Raw genomic sequence first — 23,580 nt, 5'->3', positions numbered from 1 at the left:
TTCAACTTTGATGAAACGTGTATTTATGCGTCGCTCGTATTGGCTCGTGCTCTCGCTTCGCGCGTGAAAAGGTTCGAATCGTTTCGCAATTGGCGAATGACGGTGGTGGCCGTTTCACTTTTTAAATTCTCTTCGAAAATATATTCCAAAATAGAATGAGAATATAATGCGCGGTAATATCTTGGAAATTTTTCCAATTGTTCTGAATATTTCGTGAAAGTTTCGCGAAATTAATTAAAGAGTTTCACGGATGGACAAAGAAGAAGCGTGCAAGAAGGTTTCAGAGGCGAGGTGAACGACATCTAGAATCTGGAGACTGGAAAGTGTTGTCGAGTATCGATGATCGAGAAGTTTCTCAGGCGTCGATAACTTGGCGAGAAAAACTCTCGTCGAATTGAGAGATACGACGATATCGACCACGCTCGAGTTTAAACGATTTAATTTTCTTCTCGAGCAGCGAGGATTCGATTCCGTTGCTCTTCGAATTTTTTAATTTCTCTCGTCGAGAAATTTCGTAGAAAATTTTCTTAAAAATGTTTCGTGAAAAGTGTGCCACTCTCCTCGTGAAATTTTAATGAAAAGTTAAGCATGATATTTCTACGCGGTGTATATCTTTTAGATACGAAAAGATACATCGTTTCCAGAGATACGTGTTTTGTTTTAATTAAAAAAGAGAACCAAAAAAAAAAAGAAGAAGAAGAAGAAGAAGAAGAAGAGGAAGAAACTTTACTTTAGTAGATTCCTTTTCATACGCTTGGTTATTACATAACGAAGTACATGCACGATGCGAGCAAACGTAAAGAGACGCAAGTACCATTTTACGGGTTGTCGTACATATTGGAATAACGCAGCCTCTTCGCGAAAAAGAAAACAAAAAAATATTTCCATCCCCCCTACACTCCCCTTACTACGCTCTCTTACGTTTGCATAATACAGAGGGAACGCAATAAAATTGTTCGGTAAATATCTCACGGTGAGCACGGTGCAACACCGTATGCATATTCATATTCTCGTGGAAACGAGGCGAAGTCGCGAAAAACCGACTTTAAGCCGAACTGCCCGAACGATTCAAAACGGCGGATTATGAAGAACGCTGTTATAATTGAAATAGTCTTCTTCCCCGATCCTTTAACAATCTCTCAACTTTTCATTTTCACTCGCGTGAACGATAAGAATATCGACGAAAGATCCGATCAACGACAATAACCGATCGATCGATCGTTCGAGCGATGAACCCCTCCTCCCTCCTCCTTCCCCCACGTTGCAAAAATTCAATTTTCCTCGGTAATCCGCGCGCGTATGAAGAAACAGCGATCGAGGATAGAATAAAATAAAAAAAGAAAAACAACGAATAAACCAGCTCCCAAAAAACCCAAGCAACGATATACCTCACCCTCTTCGAGCGAACGAACCACGGTATCGAGTCCGTGCGGTTCGGGAACAGAAGAAGGGGAGGGGAGGAGAGGAAGGAGAGAAGAAAAAAAGAGGGAAGGGACGAGGTAGGGAGTGACACTTTGAAAAATAATTTGCCCCCTCTCGCGTAAACATCGCGAGAGAGGTTGTGGCGCGCGTGTGCCACGGGTCTCTGCCCCTCGTTTATTAGTACTAATTACCGCGGGGGCGTAATTCTCCCCGGATTCCCTATCTCCCCGCCCGCGAACCACCCTTGCAGCGGCGACTCTCGACCGGCAGCAGTCAAGCTATGCGCTTCTGAATCGGCGCGGCATTACAATTAATTAGCGGGGCGGGCGAGCGAGCGAGCGAGCTGGTTCCATTAAGGGTGCACGAGACAAGGGAGAGAGAGAGAGAGGGAGGGAGAAGGGGGTGGTTCGCGCAAATCGTAGAAATTCACGGGAAAAACCGGCAGAGCCGTTTCTTTATAACGACCAGCAGGAGAACAGCATCTTTCTCTTCGTCCCTATTCGTTTCTTCGACTTTAACGATCCTGCATATATTTTTATTTCCCGTTCCAGACTTTACGATCGACACTCTCATTGACTCGTCCTAGGACGTCGGTCAGCCTTCGTGGAAAGATCGTTCGTTATCGCGATTGTATGAGGGGTAAGGGTATCTAGGGCAGGATGTGTTTCGTTATTCAACCCTTTTAGGGATTGATAAAATATAAATGGATTAACGCGTGGAGCGTTAGTTTGCGCAAAGTCACGAAGGATTTTTATTCGAAGTCACGGCGGTATGAAGGAATCGAGGCGTATTAATGATGAGGTTACTACCGATTCCGTCGGTTAACTGTTTTACTCGGTTTCTAGAGTAAAGTAGCGGCGTCGGTTGTAATATTTGTCAGTCTCAACGTCAGTTTCGTTAACGAAGGTAAAAGAAAGATTATTTATGTTAAGGCGATTTGCGCTTGACGCACGTTTCAAACGTGAAAGTGAAAAATGGACGCCGACCTGTCCGGCGCGAAACAAATTGTCCCGGTGAACCTTGGAAAAAAAGAAAAAAAAAAGAGAGAAAACGCTTCGAAAATAATGCCTCCGGACGATAGAGAGATAATAACAAGTTTAACAAAACTCGTTATTCGTTTTGACGGATGTTTATCCGATTGATAAAACGCGATTATCCTTATTTCTTATCTTTCGTTCTCACGCCCGGCCGAATCTACCTGCCCCGATTCGGGTTAATCGTTACGGCTTCGTAGATATCTGGAACTAGAAACAATACGTCTCGCTTAATATCACGTTCCTACAATAAGTACCCAACGAAACGCGCAACCCCTTGTTTTCATTGGGGCCGATCTTGTCGGGGGTTACCCGCAAATGCACTCCCGGATATAAAACGTAACGATAATCGCGCGATTCGCTCCAATCTCCCCCGTTAAATCCCAGTGTCGAAACTTCCAAGCCTCGGCGTATTTCAACCGGTTAAACAGGTTTTAACTCGGGCGAGTCATTTCGGGGCGGTTTTGATACTTTCGGTGGTTAAAAAGGAATAAGGAGAATCGTTAAAGAGGAATTGAAGAGATATAGAAGAAGAGAGAGAGAAAAAAAGGAAAAGTAGAATAAACGAAAAGGGATTATAATCGGATTCGTTCGTTTCGACGAGAGATATTATTTTTCTACCGATTTTTAACGGAACGTAACGGAATATAATTATATATATATATATTGCGGTAATGTTGCATGTTCAGGGAGGGAGGAATGGGACGGAATGGGACGACTGCAATGAATAGATTTTAGGGGTAATACCGTATTTTCAATGACGACAAATGCGTGCTGCGTATTCGAGGCTATTTCATCGGAGGCGAGGGGCGGAGAGGGGAGGCGCACACGCGAAACAGACTTCTCGTCACGAGACGCGATCGCATTTTAAATGAATTTTATATTCGTTCCCGCGAATGAAAGCGCAATAGCGCGTTTTCTACATCATATTTTTTTAATCGATCATTTTTTTTTTTTTTTTCACTTGTTCCATAATACCTCAAGTCCATTTCATTGTTTCTCGCGGTGCCATTATCGCGAAAATATTTTTCAAAATATGTTTTCAGAAAAAAAAAGAAAAAAAAAGAAAACAGAATTATTGGAACCAATACGCTTTTCAAAATATGCTATATATATCCAATTTTCCGCTACGCTTCCAATTTCGTTAACCGACTTTATTCATCTCCGTTTTACGGAACTTTAATATTTTTTGATTCTTTTTTTTTTTTCGAATCTCTCTTTCTCTCTTCCTTTATCGACGATTCCTCGTACTTGGAAACTTTTGTACCGGCGGTCTACGTAACGAAAGTCACGGTGAGATCCGAACCCGGCGCGCTAAATTCATGAAAAAGTGTCATCCTTTTCTCTTTCGAACGCGGCGTTCGATTTCCATAAGGGAGGTAGGGAGCGGGCACCCGACGCGGATTTCAATCAAACCGATCGCGAGACGCATAGATCATTCTATTAGCTTTGACGTGCGCTAGTTACCCCCCCTCCCCTCTCCCCCCTCCCCACCCTCGAATGTCGATCCATCTCTCGACACGCCGAGGCGGTCGAAAACCGGCGAGCAATAAACCGCAATATAATATATCAGTGTCCTCCGTCCATACCGAAATAATCCACACCCCGACCGGTTTCGAATTTAACGAATCACGATTTTTCATCAATCAGCTTGGACGACAATGAAAACGCGCGAATCTACGCTTCCCCTCCAAAAAAAAAAAAAAAATATATTTGGAGTATTTCGAGCGCAGGACTCGTGCGTGCGTGTCCAATCGTCCGCGATAAAACTTATCATCGGTTGGTAAAGCGATCGATACGATACGTTACGGTGCGCGTTAAAGTAAAAACGCACGCTAGCAGTAGAACGAATCTATCGAATTAAAACTGGGATTAATGAGTCGGGGTGGTTTTGAAAAGTTACTCGGCTACGCTCGATCGAATAACTTAAATTGAATAAAAATGGGCTCCGTTTTACGCAAAAGCAAACTTTAACAAAGTCACAAATTACCGGTGGATTAAGGAATTAATTATATAATCTCTTTGATACCGCCCCTCGCGTTTCTCTCAAAGTTATGTAAATTAAATAAAAAGCTGAATTGCCGTATACAAAAGCAAAATTGAAAAAGTTGCGCGTAAGAAGATTAAAATATTATGGAATAAATTACAATCCATTTTCCGATCATCGTCGGACATGTTTGTAATAAAAGAAGAAGAAGAAGAAGAAGAAGAAAAATACTCGTTATAACCTTGCTCCCTCGATTTTATCGATTAAAGATAAATTCATCGACCCTTCTCCCTCTATTCTTCCCTTATTCCCGAATATCACGTTCCATCGTCTACGACACGTTTACGAGCCCGTTTTCAATCGTATTCATCGCGAACGCGCCTTAAATTCGTCCCCTTTTCACCCGTCCATCCGACTGTCCCCGGATTCTGGACAACAAACGCGATAATCTCGGGGCGGTGATAACGCGGAACGAAAAAGAGTGGTCCCGCAGGGAGATGTGCCGGAAGTGCAAGAACGGAAGTCACGAAGGAGGACATTGATGAGTTACGGCGACCGATCCACTACAGCCGTATTCGCTGAATACGAAATTTTTCTCCAACCGATCTCGATAAATCACTCGGAATCCCATCTTTCTCCTTTCCAACTATTCTCTCTCTTTCTCTCTCTCTTTCTCCGTCCCTTTCGCGTCCGTCTTCATTTACTCGACCTCATTGAAATTAGAGCGAAAAGAAGAAAAAGGAAGGAAGGAAGGAAGAAAGAAAGAAAGGGAAAGAAAAGTGGAAGAATGTTCGATAGGACCAAGTTATATCTCCTTCCTCCTATGAAAAACCGTTTTAAAACTGCCGATCAGATTGAATCAGATGATCGGGTGGAATTAATGCTTCGCTTGTTTTTACCCGATACAAGAAATTTATACGGATCGATGGAAGAAACGGACTTCACAAACTTCCTTATCGGTCTGTAATTAATGCGTTCAACCTCACTTTCTTAATTGGAATTCTTGCCTTCGATTAGCAATTCTACGATCTATTCGATCGGCAAACGTCTTTCAATAATTAATCGTTCTTTTTTCTTCTTCTTATGGTTATGGCCACGCAGATTAAACGATTTATTTATGATTAACTTTTATACGTATATCTGTAAATCATATACAACAGAGAGAGAGAGAGAGAGAGAGAGAGAGAGAGAGAGAGAGAGAGAGAGAGAGAGAGAGAGAGAGAGAGAGAGAGAGGAGATTTTTGAGAGAAGAAAATTATATATCAGATTTCGAAAGTGAAGTTTAAACGCGCTTTGTAATCGCTTTTCGCGACTATTCGGTAAAAGGGAGCCACGCATGGAAATGCAGGTAGAAATTTCTGTGGATACGGAGCTTAACCACGTCAAAGGTATCGGATCCTGCTTGATCCTCTCCAGAATTCTGTGAAGCTTCATTGGGGAATCGCAATGTGATCGTGTTCCACGGTGTCGGGTCACGGGTCATAAACAAACGCTTTTGTAAGGCCACGTTTCAACGTGGAAAGGAAACGTTGGATCAGGGTCGCGGAAACCTCTCTGTCAAAGTTGCGAGAAAATGCGGTGTTCGCGATTGAAAAATTGAAAATATCGATTCGATTTCTTCTTTCTTTCCTTCTCTTCTTCCTCCACGTATTTCGTTTTGAAACGCACGACAAAAATGTGAATCGAAAATGGACATCGTGTTTGTATATAAAACTAACTCGAAAAAAAAAAAAAAAAAAGAAGAACTCCAATGTTAACCAACGTTAACGCGGACGACGCAGTTTCACGGAAGCATAGATGGAAAAAAGAGAGAAAAAAAAAGCGGGATTTTCTCGAGTACATTTTACCGATAACGTCCTTTCTACTCCTTTTTCGGTCTTCATCCCTCGAGAAGAGAGGGATGTTTTCACAGAGGCGCGCGCATAATCTATACACGAACACATCCGCAACCGGTCAGAGACACCAGTGTGCCGATGTTGACACGTTATTGGCAGTTCAAGGGCTGAAAATGCCCGGCCGGCAGTATCGGTCCCCATTTTCCAGCTTTACGATGACGACCATTGTTATTGGCATAGTATAGCCCTACCAGCAGGAAAATTGTTGGCGATGGGGGAGTGCGCGAGTTAAAAGAGCGAACTTTATCATCGAGCACGGCAATACACTTGATCACCCCTCTATCTATATGGAATAGTGTATAGTTCTTTTTTTTTCAACTTTCCAATAGGCGCTTCAACTTCCACCTCCTTTTGTTAAAAACCGCTTTCGCGGTTTTATCGCAAACCGGTCAAATTCATTATTCCTCGATTCATGATTAATTTATAGGTCATGCTTATAAACGGGAACGCATGAAACGAGATATTATCGTTGAATCGTATGAAATAAGGACGAACGTACGCGTCGAACGCGTTAACTTTAAGGTATAAGGAGAAAAGGAATTTCTGGAGAAAATCATTCCCTCCATCCGATAATTAACCGGCTTCGATTGAAAATTGGTTTAATCCCGATTCTACTCGGGAACGCGAAACTTAATCCATAAATTTTTGATTTCCCCTTCCAATCTTTTCGCGTACGTTATCGATCGAATCGACCAACATCTTGTGGAAAATCTAAACACCATAAATTTCCACCGGAATCCGAACTGTTGCCGATCGATTTGACGATAACTTCCCCTGACAAATGTGTTTTGCTCCGCAAAATTGTGTCGAGCGAGCTATACGCAACCGAAATGGGATCATCTTGTTTTCTCTATCGAGATTCGTTCGTATAAATTTTTCTTTTTTTTTTTTTTCTCGTATCCATCCCGAAACTCGAATTTTTATTTGTAGTTTTATGAAAAAAAAAAAAAAAAAAAAAATTGTCTAAAGCGTACGAATCGTTGGAAGAATAAAGAAAAAAGATTTTTCCCCTACCTCCTACGATGATGACGACGATGACGTTGCTTCGACGTGTTCCGCGTGCTGCTTTCCGGTTGGATGGTGAACACTTCCTCGATATTTTCCGCGTTCAAATTTCTCATTTGATTGGTGGCCTCGGTGGTCGTGGGAAACGCGTTCAACTCTTCAGACGTTCTCAAAAATGCTTGCATCGATTTTGTAGCGTTCGACGCCGTTTGCGAGGCTTCACGTCCTTGTTTTCGAGCGGAATGCCTCTTCTTCGTTGGTGGGGTCGTTGACTCTAGCCTAAACGTATTTCACAAACGTTTCCACAAATTTAAAATCTTTCCTCTAAGTGGGGGAAAATCTCTAAATCGAAATATTTAAATATTCTTTCCTTTTTTTTTTTACAATCTAATAAAAGCTTAAAAAAAGTAGTCATAAATATATAAAAAAGGAAAGGAGGAGGAAAAAAATGTATTTGAAAATTCGAGCTATTCCCAGTGAAGAAAGAATAAGCTAAAAAAACGCACGCGATATATCGAAAAGCGAGTACAATACCGTTCTTTATCGCCAGCTTTTAATTAATATCGCAGTTACAAAAGTCACCTTAATATTTTTAATTGGCATCGAACACGCGAAAATATATCACAGCAATCCACAATTTTTTCAGATAAATTTATTATTATTATCCACGCCGCTTATTCCAAACGTCGATTTTGAAAACAAAGAGCATTACGGACGCAATATCGCCCGTCAAAAAATAATCCATAATTTAAAGCGAATTTAAAGCGCCGTTGAAAAAAATTGAATTCGACCCTATCCAAACCGAAAAATACAACAAATTTACAACGATTTACGAATAATAACGATTGATTCATTGAAATATCTCGCTTTTTTTTTTTCCTTTTTTTTAGAAAGAAATATCTCGCTATTTTTCTCTCGATAAAATTCCTCCGTCTTTCATCTCGGGGGGGGGGGGGAGGAAGGAAAAAAAAAAGGAGACAATCGAGAAAATTATCAACGGTGTCGTCACATGTTGGTCGACAATTGAAAAGAAAGAAAAATAAAAAAAAATCTCGCGCTCAAAACGCGGTGGTGGAGAAAAAAAAAAAGAAAACGTTGGCGTGAAATTTTCGTGGCGCGACGTACCTGAATTCAACGCCTTCGTCCCTCACCCCAGGCCTGGCGTCCTCGTTCCTCGCGTTAAAACTGAATCCACCCTCGAGCTCGCCGTCCATGCTGTATTGATTCCGGTCCACCATAATTGGTTCGGATTTCTCTTGAGAAGCCACCATCTCCTCGTTCTCCTGATGCGGCTCGTTACCGTCGTGCTCATTTTTGAATTGGAGAATCTCTGAAACGAGATTGCGTATCCGCGGCTGACACGCGCTCCAAGAGATCGAGAGATCGAGTCGGGAGAACAGGGATGGAAAAGTTTCGCTCGTTGTTCCTTTGAAAAACTTCTTTTTTCTTTTTTTTTCTTTTTTTTTTCTTTCCCTTACCTGTGAGACCCTCCTCCTCGACCTGGAGACCCTCTTTCAGGACCTCGTCCCGATATTTCTCGAGCTCCTCCAAGAAACTCTTGTTGAGCTTTTGCTGCCTCCATTCGGTCTCGTATTTGATGTTGGGCAGAGCGATGTCGCCCAGAAATCCGCCTGAAACGGAATAAAACACCCGTCTGAATAAGGAAAAACGAGGGAGAGAGAGAGAGAGAGAGTTACCTCTGAAAAAAAGTTATTAAAATTCTCTATTCTCCGCGTAATGCCATTCTCAGAAGACGAAGAAGGCGAGTTATTCGAGACTTCAGAATTCATAGAGGAACGAACTTGTTTTTCTCCACCTATCGAGTTCGCGTAAAATCATCACGAGAGTTCAGAGAAACTTGCCTAACATTTAGGGCAGGGAAGAGGTCATGGTCTGCTCGGCGAGCAGCGGATCGAGTCGAGATTCCAGAGATGATGGGAAAACCTCCAAATACCGGGGAGAGTTACGGTGTTTGCAGGCACGTGAGCTAGGGGAAGGCGACGTTCCACGACCCAATCGTGACCCGATATAGTCGTCCTACGATCCCTGGAAGATCGGCAACTTATCGACACGACGAATCTGTGACGAAAGGATCCCTACGAATCAGAGGATGTTCGATCGAGATCTGATAACCTTGAAGAAAATCGAGATCCCGTTATCTCTGTCGATAAGGAGTCTTACGAAATCTTACGATTTTCCACGATAAATCGTAGAAAATCTTACCATTTGAATGCACGACTCGCGATAAACTTGTTCGAGAGTAATTTCTAGGAATTCGAGGTCAATCGTCTTCCGATGACCCGAGACGAATCGCGTAACCTCGACAAAAAAAAAGAAATAACGATTCGATACAGTTATGAGGATTAAAGATCGTAAAACTCGTACATTATATTATGCCTGGACAAACGAGAATTCTTCGGATCGCGGTTTTACGATTCTCTGATCGGTCGTACGTTTTACGTCGTCGAGATGGATCGAGTTCCAAGCGCATGACAAATCTTAAAATAACCTCAAGATCAAGGAACTCGACACACAACCTCGTAGTTGTCCGCTTCGGAAAACGTCTCGTTTTCCACTATTTCCATTGAATGGTTAACCGAGTTAGCGGTTGACTAGCAAACTGTTTTCCATCTCCTCCTCCTTCCTCGAACCGTACGATTGTTTACATCGTTTTCTCCAATTTTCTCTCCTCATTGATCTTTTTCCCCCCTTCGTTTTCGTTTCATTTCGACGGAAAAAAAGTAACAACGACTCAACTTTCAACTTCTCGTCGCGGTTACCCTTTTAACCCTTTGCACTCGTGTTTATTTTTAAGAAAGTTACCGATCAAGTAACAAGAGTAGAATGTGATTATATCATACATATATTTACTAATGTACAATATCTCAATTCAATCCTTCGACAACCGTTCGAATCGAAAATTTCGTAACTTTCCTCTTTTCCCTTCCTTCTGAAATTCGAGAAACGCGCTGGATCCGTGTCCAACGGTGTGTACACGCGCTGACAAAGATTGAACATCATTCCCTTCAATGGCCACATAATTCTCCAATTTTCGCGTAGCCCGCGCGATTCGACGTTCATACGTCTTGTTAGCGATGCCAGCCGATTATATAGGAGTTATAGGAGGAATTTCCAAGACACTGAGTCCGCCACTGTAATGTGCCGCGTTGCACAGTCTTATTATCAACGTCTATAAATCACGAGACTGTGGTTTTATCGGTGAAGAGAAAGAGAGAGAGAGAGAGAGAGGGAGGGAGCGAGTTTGTTCGGGTGCAGTTGTTACGAGCGATGTAAACAACTTCGACCGTGTTATCGGATACGAGGAGCGGGTCGAAGATTCGTGACGAGAAAAGGGAACGAGTGGGAACGGTGATGGATGGAGGGGAGTGGAGGAAAAGAAGTAAACGGAATATGGTCGGTGAACATTCTGAAAAGTCACCTGATACGTTCACAGGCCGAGATAACTTTGGATCGAATTCAACATTCAGGAACAGTACGTACATATTGAACTTGATCCCGTCCATATACTTATCGCGGTGTAAAACAAATTTTAACGGTTAAACTTCCTAGTCTCCTCTCCGATAACCACAAATTCCAAGTATTCTCCTATCGAATTGTTGAGAATAAAATTGTTTCTCGAGACCTTTAGACTCTTTTTCTTTTTGTTTTCTTTCTTTCTTTATTTTCGAACAATAACAATCGCGATGCTTCATATTTCCTATTTCCATTTGGAATTTCGCACGTAAATGTACTTGGAAAATACGTATTGTTTTTTTTTTTTTTTTTTTTTTTTGTTAATTTTCTTCCCACGATCCACGTGCGAGATTCCAATATTTCGCTTATTTCGTCTTTGATCTCTCGCAGCAAGAGGCTGTTTCAGGCTCTGTACAATTGACGAAATATCCTGGCGGCAAGGTGTTATTGGTGTTTTCATAGTGGAAAAAGTATTGTGAAAAATTCAGAATCATTTCACGCGCAGCGAGAGACTTTACTCTTACTCGAGTAATTTTCTTTTTGCCAATGGAGGAGAGACCGAGTTTTTCTTGGTGTTTCATTCCCTTGGTGAAAAATTACCACCATCAAGGGGGTACCAAGGGGATCGTTTTTCTTCGCTGTGCACAAGAATTCCATCGATCGGATTGTAAATTATTTTATTAAATCCGCGCATATTTTCAGGATCTGCCTGCGCAAAAATTCGTTGGTTTGGGAAACGCGTGGAAAGATGGAATCGAACGGAAACTTTTTCATCGAACGCTTTGAAACGCGCGCTCTGTTAATGCGATTTTAATTTAATAAAAAAAAAAAAAAAAAAAAAAAAAAACCTGTGTGCCAAATTTTAGTGGAAAACCAGTTTTTCAACTATTCGTGGTGTGAAAGTTTCTAGCATTGTGGTGGAACGATATTTGACGGAAATTGATCGGCCAGCTCCTTTGCAACGCGATATTTCGAGCGGATCTTCCGTTATCGAGAGAAGTTGGCGAGTGTTCGATGACACTCGGCGGGCGATTCGTGTCAACGACGCCGTTGTTACTTCGATTCGAGAGCGTTCGTTCCCGTTCAGAAATTCGGTGAGCCGCGGAAGATGAAACTTTTGTTCGTCCAAACCTCTCTCTGAAACGATCCGATGGAAATAATTCTTTTCTTCCAGAGAGAGGAAACGGTTTGATCCCGCGCTTCGATTCCAGAGAAAGATGGTATACAAAGGTGGATCGTTGTTCAACGACCGAATTAGAATATTATCAAGTTGAACATCTTCCTTCTAACGCTTGATTACCACCTAATTGCTCGGTTTTTTTTTTTTCGCTTCGAGGGGTTATCTCTCGACTCGAGGAGGAGACGACCTTACACAACAAATGTTGTTAATAAAAGAATTAATCTATTCCCAGCGTGAATTCCAAAGCGTTGGTTATTATTATTATTATTATTATTATTATTGTTATTTTTCTCGCTCTTAAAGTTTAAAGTTGAAAGTACACGTTTCGCGCTATTATCCGTTATCATCCGTTTGAGTAACATCTATCAGCACAGTTAACGAAACACGTGTTACGAATCCATGTCGTAACGCATTCAACGTATGCCTGCGTTCTCAAACAAGTACATGTTTGATCAGCTGTAGTTCTGTACGACGTTAATGTGGCGCGGAGAATTGCCTACAGCGGAGTAAACAAAATACCGTTTTCAGAATAAAGATCGATCGATATTAAACCGTAAGATATAATAATAACAGCGAGGAATTGTGCTCGATATGGAAAATATAATAATAATAATAACAATAAGAGAAAGAAGAAGAAGAAGAAGAAGAAGAAAAGTAATAAGAAATTTAATAATTTATTTATTTCTCGAGAAAAAAGTCTGAAAAAAAATTCGCCCTTTCGTTGATTCTCTCTACTTCCAAGTCGGCTCACGAAGCATCGAAAAGTGTCGTTTCGACGGTTGATCGACCGCCACGGTTAACGTTAATTCACGTTCATCCACTGTCATATACGCAAATATGGATGTGCAAAGCGAATCGAGTAAATGTTGACCCGAGATCATATAAATATTGGCTGAAACATCGGGTGTACGTATCGCGCGAGATCAACATTAAACGCGAACGTGTTTGCCATATGCCAATATTAATTCCTCGATAAATACTTATTCTTCGTTTTTTTCCATTCGCTCCCGTTCTCTCGTAATTGGGAAAAGGAAATATATCGTTCACGAAAATACATTGGCTGCAATAGAAACAAATATGGGACGGATTTAACGATACAGGTTATCGCGTACATCGACGCTCCACTCGAAATTATGAATTAAAAAAGTTCCATGTAAAAATTATATGGATTTGTTCTTTCTCTCTTTTTCTTTTTTTTTTTTTTTCAATAAAATCGAGGCTTAGCTAACAGAGCGGCGCACATAACGTAAGATTTATGCAGCCCGGTAAAACACATCGATCTCGCGTTAATATCTAGGTCAATACGAAATCCTGTACATCGCACAATTGAACGTAAGCCAAGAGGGCGTGTGCAGGCCGGGCTAAAAAATTATTCTACCGCATAGAAGTGGGCCGGACGATGAATATCAAGCGCGTCCAAATAAAACAATTATTACGTCTATCATTTTTCTTGTCCCAAGAGGCTTTCATCTCTGGTGTCAGCCGGGAAACAGTAGGTATATTTATGGAAGATAATTAATTCGATAGCTGCTCTCAAAGCAGTTTACAGTTCGATCTTAAAGATTAATATCTCGGAAAGCCGGTCCTCGTTCGATGATAACGAAACGAAAATTTCGAAAAACATTCGAAAAATCCATCTCCTCCTCTTTCGAACCTAAAAATCGACAATGTCTTTCCAGCATTGACCAGCCATCTCGTATAATACAATAACCCACCCCTTCGATTCTCCCTCATCCTTTCTTCGCGCGAGTTTTGAATGGGAGGAAGAAAAGCCGCTTCGTGTCTTATCTCGGATATCGGCCCACGATCGATTTCCTTTAATTAATCCGCGATCGTACACGCGATCCACCATGGACGACATCGGGCGGTAATGTTGGCGCGTGTCCCGTTAATGGCGGGGAATAATTCGTCGATCTGGGAATTACGATCGGTGGCCACCCGCCCGATATCTCACCCGAGCTCCGTTAACGAGGTCGCGATCGTTGAATTCGCGACGATGAATTCGCCACGACTCGTAAATACGAGCGCGATGTCGGTAAAGCGCGAGGGGGAGGGGGAGACGGCTCGATTTATTCGATCCAATTAATTCTTCGACGCGTAACCGCTCCTCTCTCTCCCTCCACCCGACTTTTGCGATTATCATGATCGAAAGTGTAATACGTTGGTGTTAATTGGCAATTTTCGTTACCGTAATTCTCGATAAATCGAATATAGATAGAGTCGATCCCGATTTTTCCATTCGTCGAGGTAGACAGGTGGGGGTTGGTGTTGCGCCGTCTATTCAATTGGGGAGAGGATGTTTCCGTTCAATTTGCAATTTCAAACGATAATTCCTCTGTCCCCGACGTTTCATCGGTTAATTTCGATTTTGTCGCTGCTATGGTGGTTTTTTTACAATAGACGAGGGGAAGAGGGGGGGAGACTCGTTCGATAAGTTTTATTTTTATTGATATTAGTTGGAGCGTGAATCGTGTCCTCGAAATTGTTACGACAGGAAATGTTAAAAATGGTTTCAGCCGCTGTCTTTCGACGAAATCGACCGCAATGCCGACGAAACGTTGCAAAAAGCCGTTCCAAAAAAGAGACATTGTTGGAAACTTGACAATGTCAACCGTGCGGACAATTACGTACGATATTTATACGTTGGAAAATTCATTTTCCACGAATTAACCATCACACGTAATGATTATATTCCACGTTTCAAATATCGACGAATATCGATCCTTTCGAGTCAAGATTGATCGAGGTAGATTCGATTTCGAAAAATCAAAGGACGAATGGATAAAATTGAATCGAACGTTTCCTTCGATATTTTTCAGATTCGTCGTTGGTTCATCCCTCGCCGAGGGGGTGAAAATCGGCGATCGTACAATCGTAAACAATCGTCCCGACCGCGTCTAGGTCGACGCATTAGTCAACGGGTCGTGTATGCGTTTCCTTCCCTTCCTGTCCACGGCTCATTAATTTATGGTGTGTTTCGCGATCGTTCGCTGCATATCTGCAATCCGTGACCATCCATCCCATCCCTCGCACCCGATATTTTAATTATCCATGCGAGAGGAACCGTTTATTAGCGGAGAGAAAATTCATTTGATCAAATTTATAAAAAATAATTGTTTCACAACCGTCTTATACGTTTAAATCCTCTTTTTAAACAAAATAGTATAGTGTAGTTGAGAAATATTCAGTGAATTTATTAAGAAGTGTTTGAACAACAATTTATTTTAATTTAATCGTAATATAAATTATCGATAAGTTTTTGAAAATTAAGCTTAAAGTTGAGTAATTCATCTTTTTATCGCGTTTCTTAAAAATTAAATCTCCAGAAATAATATTCTCCGATTAGGCTCTATCCTATGAATCTATTCTTGGGGAATAGCACGCACACACGTTTAACATTCGAATTAACCTTTTCTTTTTTTTTCCTCTCCATCCATATTTAACGTTAGTTCACCTTTCGAGCATCAAGTTCCATTCCTCTGATCTCACGGAGTGTTTATACTCTCTTGCACCCTTCCTCCTCCCTTCTCTCTCTCTCTCTCTCCCCTTAATTCAGTCCTCTGATATCGCGAAAACTTTCCACGCTTCGAGTTTACGAGAGTTTTCTTCCTTCGTTGTCTTGGAGCGCGGCTCTACTGTTTACGCGAATAATTCACTCGCGGAGCGGAAGTTGAGTTTAAACCGTGTATTATATTTTGAATACGAGCTCGTCGAGAGAGCGAATTGGATTTGTTCGAAAAAAAAAGAAAATTTCGACGACCGATACACGTGATATTTCCGCAAGTCGGAGAATATCTTCGCGCAACCAATTTGCTCGCTCTCCTATGGAATGAATATCGGAACGAGAGCAGCTCCAAGCGTACTCGAAACGTTGCGTACACGTGAAAAAAGAGAGAGGAAATCTGGAGAATGACCGATCCACTCGAAACAAGCGAAGAACCCTGACATTGTCGCGCATCTTTTCGATATCGATACACGGATCGATCGATAGGAGGGGAAAGAAGCGTCCAATTCAATTTTCCACCGCGTCACGCAGAGAGAGGAATTCTATGAATTTTGTCGCGAAACCGCATAATGCCAAACACCTCGGTGCCCTCTGATTTCGCGCCACTCACGCGCAATATTCGAAAATCGCGCTCCAGGCCTCCCTTTAACGAACCGATTAACTCTACTTACGGCTCGACAATTCTCCCCTAATTTTCATCCATCGATTAATTTTCCAATTCGAAGGATCGTTAATGGGTGGATCGAGCAATTTGGAAAAATATCTTTTGCGACGAGGATGTTGGACTTTGCGTCGAGACTATCGAGTGAGTTAGGAGATGAAATTAGTTCAAGATTGGAAAAGAGGATGGAAAAAATTTGGAAAGAACTTTGGTATCTATCGTGTATCTACGGTTCGTTCGTTGAAATAACGGCGTAATCGGATCGAAATTATGAAACGAGAACCGGTGGAAAATAAAAGAGGCGAAACGATCGTTTAGAAGTTGTCGTCAAGAGTGGATCACGTTTCAACGGATAATAGCGCGAGATTATCTTCGTTTCCTCGGTGGGAATTCCTGCTCAGACAGGATCTTTATCCGGGGATGAAATTTTACTCTATCGTTAACTTTTCACTGCGCGCGAAAGCACGATTACATCGATTTCTTTTAAGAAGGAGGATACACGTAACGAGGAAGATAACACTTCTTTCTACATCGAAGCGTACATTTTCTTCCGAATTCAACACTTCCGAGAAGAAAATAATTCTCTGTTTTACGTTCCTCATCTTTCGCTTTTTCGCTGTGCGAAGAACGAAGTACAAGAACGAAAAAGATTATTCCCTTTTAGAATTCGGAAGCCATTGATTGTCAGCCCATTTATCGGTGAAGAAAACTCGAAACTTTTCCCGCCCCGAGTTTTCGTTCGCGCGCAGATCGAAGCACGCGCGAAAAAGGGATTAAATAACACGGGTGAGCACGGATCGATGGGAAGCGGAGGATCGTGGGTGACAGCGAAACGGAAGGGTCGGAAGTGGCCCAATCTCCGAATCGATCTCACAAGCCTCCTTTTCCATTTCCAGGACATTTGCAAGGGCATCGACGTTGCGAGAAGGAAAGGGAACGCTTGACGGACAAGAGCTGGTTCCGGGATAGAACGTCCGCCCTTTTCCTATTCAACACAGCTTTCGATAGTTTCAAACGCTCGTTCAATCTCCGTTTAAAATAATTTTAAATCAGAAATCTGCTTGTTGTTTGATTCCTACTTATCTTTAATTATTCCTTCCTCTTCTACTCTGACAATTCCTTTCCATTCTCTTTATTTTTTCAACGCGTTGTTCGTTTTCGAAGAGAGAGAGAGAGAGAGAGAGAGAGATTTTTAATCGTTTGGAAAAAATTGTTATTCGTCCGCTACGGCGGAAAGATTATATTTCGAGGAAATGTTCGGAGGGAAAATCACGCGGGAAAGAGTCGGACTCATAAACTATGCCACTTCACGTTGGAACAGTCACTTTTGTCTTCCTAATTCCCTTTGTTCCATCCTCCGCGAGCGTGAAACAACAAGACGAATATACGGTGTATAAATCCAATGGAATGAGTTACGCTACCATTCCACGGCAAACTTTCCTTGGAAAATAAATTTCAAGTATATTTCAACCGTTGGCCAACCCAGCAAGTAATAACATATAATTAGTATCGCGCTCGCCATTTTTTTCAACTTTTCCTTACTTATTTCACGAAACATTTTCTTTCTTATAAAACCCACATATATATATATATATACTTAAACAATAATCCCAACGGGATCAGCCAGCTACTACGAGTAAAATTCCATATTCCAACGACGAATCTTCGTTGAAAATAAAATAAATAATCGTAACCTGTTTGGAACAGAGCTCTTCTTTCTTCCATCGATGGAACGTAATAAAATTGTACAAACTTTCGCTCCACTACTCGTTTCCAACCATATACCGATCCACCTACCTCCGATTATTCCGTCTCGAATTCCGTCTCGCGGGTCCGGAAGTCGGCGTTGAACCGATATCTCGGATTTTCGCAACCTCTTCTTGCGCGCGAGAAAGGAGGGGAAAAAAAGAGGGGCGGAGAGGAGAAGAGAGAGAGAGAGAGAGAGAGAGAGGACGGGCGAACGAATAAGTTTTCGTAGCCAGGATTCGACGATAATTCCGCGTTTCATACAGATATATAGAAGCCCGGTGTGCGTGTGTCGTATCGATTCGAATGGAGAAGCCTCTCGCATCGCAGCGAGCCTCTATCGCGTCGGATTAAACGCTTGCGTACGCTACTGACGTCAACTTTCCGTCCCTTTTTATTTTATTCTCTCTTTCTCTCGTCCACTTCGCGATCCACTCCAACTCGATCTTTTTCCCTTCTTTCTTTTTTTGTGCGTGTTTCTTTAAACGAGCCAGTGATTACCTTTTTCTTCTTCGTCTCATACGTTCCTTCTTTTCGCGTTTTTGACGATAAGACGCGAAAAGAGTCGACGATGTGCACGCGCGACAGCTTTCGAGGAGTGGAGATCGATTGTTCGCGCATAATTTGTTGAGAGAAACGCGGTTCCTTCTTTGAGATCTATCGAGAATAACGGATAACTTATACGGTAAAAAAAATTTTGTACATTTTGTATGTATGAATATATTTTCAAATCCGAACGAATGAATCCCTAATCGTTTCGATCCTCGATCGAACGGTTCGATATACGATGATAAAATTCTTCACGTTTTGAATGCACGAATATATTCTCGTATTATTCGTCAGGCAAACGCCATTTCCCTGCACGATCGTACTTTAAAAACGCCTGATCAATCCTAAATACGATCAAAATACGGTCAAAATACGATCACGTACAAAGAGAACCGTATCTAAACCTTCTGGAACGAACCCCTAAGATATAGTTTCGAGTGCGAATATGGACGGTGTTGCGTAACGAGATACAATTAAATCGGTCGGCGATTCGATCGTGTAAACGAAGGTGGCGCGGATGCTCGTCGAAGGGATGCATTATTCAACGTCAGCCTCATATTCGCGGGAACAGAGATTCGAGGCGCTATCTCGGGCGGAAACTTCGCGTTCCACGATTGGCCGAATAAATAGGGAAGAAGGGAACGGCGTGGCTCGAGAGGCGAAGGAGAGGCTTCCGGGTTTTCGATGGGCCATCTCTCGGCTCGTTGATCGCACGTTGAAAAAAGCGGATGTACCTCGATTGATCCTTGGACGTATGGTGTCGTGTCCAGAGAAAAGAAGGAGGGAAAATCGTTTCGATCCTCGTGTTTTCAAGGTTGAAGAGATGTATTCGAGGGAAATAATCTTGTTTATTTACAAAGAGATCTAACGCGTTTATTATCATTATTTTACAGGGGAGTTAAGAGATGCTCTCGTTCATTGGGTGAGATATTGATCTTTCGAAGTTCAATTTTTTCTTTTTTTTGGGGGGGTATATAAATTTATCTTATTCTGAGTTTGGTTGGAAAAGTTGGAGGGATGGTCGTTTCGGTCGAACGTGGAAGACGAGCATTGAACAGAATCAAAGTCAGGAAGCGCGTTGCCAGCCGAACGTGATGAAAACTTATCCCCCGGGATTAGGTCGACTTCTTCTCACCTGGGATGAGAGCCGACCGCGGAAAAGGAAGAGCGAAGTAAAAAGGAACGTCTGATGACCTCCGAACATCGATGCGATATTTCTCTTTTTGCGCTTCTCACCTTCCAAGATGGGAAATCTTTTGTCGCGTTCAAATTCGATCCGATGTGTAATAAAAAGTAAGTTGGAAAAATCACTTTCCTTCGAGGATGAAATTTCCTCGAATTAAAATTAACGTAAAAGAAAAAAGAAGAAAAGAAACTCCAATTCTCCATAATATCATACGAACGCAATGTTCGTATGTGTTACGATATAATATAAATACGCGGGCAAGTAAGTAGCGGCCATCGCTATTTTTCACCAAAGAAAACGAGCAGATTGTAGTAGTTGGGGGTAATAGGATAGTGTAGCGGGCCATCAATCTCCGCGGGAATTTATTGCCAGAATTTTTCTCCCCGTGTGTTCGATACACGAGGAATACCGCGAAGGAAGGATCCCATCATCGGTTAACGGGCATCGGTTGACGCGAGCTAAAAATCGATCCTCCGACGTTCGATCCTTTTACGACTTTGCCACCAACAAATTGCCCCGTGTGTCGTGGACGCGCGCCGTTTTTCGAGAAAGCCGGATCGAAAATCTTCAAAGAAACAAACTTCTTTCCTTAATTTTTGTTTTTCTACGTCGTTAAAACGATCTAGGAAGATGTTGATCATACCTTTTCATCCCCGAATTAATGGAAAATATTATCTTATTTCAATAAAAGTAACGCGAGCAATGAATCACTTTTTTAATCACTTAACATGCAAAGTAAGGTATTGAATTAAATTTGCGTCGTCTGAAATTCATTTTCCTAATGCCTGGTGGCAAGAATACCCTTAACATCGTATATTATTGCGACCTCTTTGCCCGGACATCTTCACAATCCATTCGCGCGATCGAATTAAAAAATTCCTCCACGAGGAATCGCATCTCGCGTGAATCGCATCGTGTCGTTCAAACGACAAATATCTCCGCGTTAAAAATTCTTACGTATTATATCTCACGTCCAACGAAACTTACTCGAGAAGGGGAACGTCTTATGATGCACCACGGTGCTCGAGAAAGATCGTCACCTCACGATTCGAATTACTTTGGCGGTGTTTATCGAAGAAAAGAAATTAGTGACAAAAACAAAATATCGATGCTACGTTTTACGCGGCATCTCGTGCAGAGCGACTATAGTCGTAGTAGCGAAAAGGTTAAAAGTCACTTAAGCGCGTGGCACGCGTCAAGAAACGCGTCATAAACTCGAATTTCCCCTCGCAAACCGTGTTCAAAATTCATCGCGGCCGAATAACGTCGAAATAATTTTCCTCTTCCAAGAAGATATCCGAAAGAATATCCGCTTAACTCAGCTTCGTCGCTCGAAAGAGCAAATAGAAGGGGAGGTAGAGATAGATGGATAAATAGATGAGGGGAGGGTAAGCAATCTCGTTTCATTTAGTCTCGTCCTCGCGTTTTGTTCTCCTCGACTTTTCTTCCGTTCTCTGTCCACGACGGTCCACGTCCTCCATTCCTCCACCACGGCCTGTTTCCGGCTTGAACGCTCGCTATGTGGGTCACAGACACACAGAGCCGGCGGCTCTGGTTTCCTAGGTGCGCGCGTGATCGTCCCCGATCGCAAGGGAACAGGTTCAAAATTCGAGTTGGAATTCCGGGTTGGAATGTCGCTATGCATCGTTAAGAAGGATGCATCCCCTTCTGGGAAAGGGGAGTGTAGAAGAAATCCTTTGGACGCACGCACTGTGCTGGCAAAGGGAATATTTTGTATTTCGATTCCTGGTATTTTCTCTCCTTCCGATCGATCGATCATTAGATCCCTCGAGCATTAGATCCTCGTTGTATTTTTTTCGTAGTTTCTCCTCAGAGTTGAGGAGAGCTCGCTTTTACGTATCCACGAGTGGATATATTTTCGTAAGAGGAAGTATCCAATTAAATTCATTCGTTTTTCATTCGAAGCAAATATTACAACGGTGTTCGGGATGTGGATATGGATGTGGGTGTTGTTTTATCCTCGAGACGATGGATAATTTTCCTGAATAAATGGGTGGAAAATTTTTCCTCGATCTTTTTCGGCTCGATCCGGTTTCGACGTTTCGACGATGGAAGCGGTGATTAACAAGCGACCAACAGCGTTTTTAACAGGGTGATAAAAGGAAAAAGAAAGAAACGATCGAGGAAAGAGTAGGTGGAAGGGAGAAAAACGTTTGCTCGTTTCTTGTCGTTGCTTGAGAAAATTATTAAATATAGTTATTCTTGCATCAATATATTCAATTTTACTCTATCGTGTTATCGTTTATTGAAAAAAAAATTTAAATATATCGTTGAACCTTTCGTTTGGTTATTTTTAAAGCAATTACTTTTTTCCAGACGTAATATGCAAAAGGATTATTTTTTATTATCGATACAAACTTAGTCGAAAAGATGGGATTTCTGCAAAAAAAGGAAAAATACGATTTCAATGATTTTTACAGCGCGTAATTCTGATTAAAAATTTCAATTTTTTTACCCCTGCTGTATATGGGACGACCGTTTATCTCGAAAATGAGATTTTGTTATACAGCGATCTAATACAATCGCGTATGATGTATAGAAATAACGTAATAATTGAAACAAAGAGATCGTACAGAGGCCAATTAGTATAATTATGCGTTAATCGCGAGCTATTAGATCGCAGAGGAAACGGTGGCACGCGTAGAAAGACCTACCTAATTTCATATACAAAGGACGAAGGGGGAAAAAAAAAAAAATAAAAGCTATAACGTAACGAAGTGAGAGAGTGAATTAAATTTTCTTTGATCCCCTCGCAAAGTACGTGAGCCACGTAAGAGGTAACTTTACCGTCTTATTATTACCTTATACGATATTCGAATCATAAATCTAAAAAATTCAAAAGATTTCGAATAAAATCGGCCGACCAAAATGTCGAAAGCTACAAAGAGAGAGAAACAATCCAAGAGAAACACGGGGCTCGAGGGGGTAACCTTAATTTCCTCGTAATTAAAGCAATCTATCCCTACGTACCGGTAAAAACTACTCGAACGAACGAACGAAGATCGGTAGCGTTCGATAACATTCGAACTCTTGTGCAAGAACTCTCTCGAAAGAGTTTAAGCACGGGGGAAGACTGGGTGTTTCGTGTCGAGCCGAAAATGACTTTTCTTCCGTTCGACTCGATTCGAAGGAAAAAAAAAAAAGAGAGAAAGAAAGAAAAATGCAGAAGGAAAGGAAGAAATAGAAGAAAGAATCGCGACGGAGTCACGTATGCGAGGTATTAAGTCGTGGACAAGAAGGTGGAATATGGTGGTGTATAAGGACGAGGTATGCTTATAAGCTCGACCGGAAAAGGACCGAACGTGATCGTTGGAACGCGGTGTTAAGTAGAATGGAATAATTAAAGCGGTATTTGCGGCTGGATTATTTCAACGGCGGCGTAAAGAATGGCGGTGGAAGGAGGGAGAGGAAGTGGAAAAAATCGTTGGAAAGTGAAGAAGAGGAGAGGAAGAAAGAGAAATGAGTGGACGGCTGCCAAGTGCAGGGCGGGCCAGAATGCCATCCGCAGAGATCGGCGATGAGGGGCCAGCCCTTAATTTCTGTTTACTTCGTATAATACCTTCCAACTAGGACGAGGGATTATGGGGGGCGAGACGCGTTATTGTGGGTTACCGAATTCCCGATTACGCTTCTGTTATTCATTCTCCAACGATCGATTTTGCTGCTTGCTCGACAATTTTCGAAGAAATTTTGAAAAATTAAGAATTTTCACGATCGATTTATCAGGTGTACATGATTTGGAAAAATTTGCACTATTTATGGAGAGAGAGGGGATAAATTTTTCAAGGATAAAGGGATAAGTCTACGCTATGGAACTTTGGCATTTTGACGCTTGCTATCGTCTTCCGTTCCCTTCTTCTTTTTTTTTTTTTTTTTTTTTTTGCAACCAAATTAGTAGCAGACAAATCGATAGAC

General features: G+C 41.8%; 1 protein-coding gene across 9 annotated transcripts in view; it reads right to left on the bottom strand.

Moving 5' to 3' along the window:
* Positions 1-23,580, bottom strand: part of tok (tolloid-like protein 1 tolkin) — a 51,636-nt gene that overhangs the window by 11,150 nt on the left and 16,906 nt on the right. For 8 of the 9 annotated variants that reach the window (XR_015291905.1, XR_015291904.1, XR_015291906.1 and 5 more), the window contains exons 2-4: positions 8,822-8,974; positions 8,469-8,673; positions 7,353-7,622 (exon numbers count right to left, since the gene is read on the bottom strand). Coding sequence is in view for 2 of the 9 variants with exons in the window: in XM_086907548.1 (XP_086763674.1) it covers positions 7,353-7,622; positions 8,469-8,673; positions 8,822-8,974 (628 nt within the window). In the remaining 7 variants the exon portion in view is untranslated. Of the gene's footprint in view, positions 1-7,352; positions 7,623-8,468; positions 8,975-23,580 lie in introns of all 9 variants that reach the window. The other variant, XM_086907549.1, reaches the window with a different exon arrangement.

Source organism: Apis florea, unplaced genomic scaffold (genome assembly GCF_048593485.1).
Source record: "Apis florea isolate Af1SG1 unplaced genomic scaffold, ASM4859348v1 contig_2897_pilon, whole genome shotgun sequence".
Classification (NCBI taxonomy): Eukaryota; Metazoa; Arthropoda; class Insecta; order Hymenoptera; family Apidae; genus Apis; species Apis florea.
This window is presented reverse-complemented; position numbering and strand designations above follow the sequence as displayed.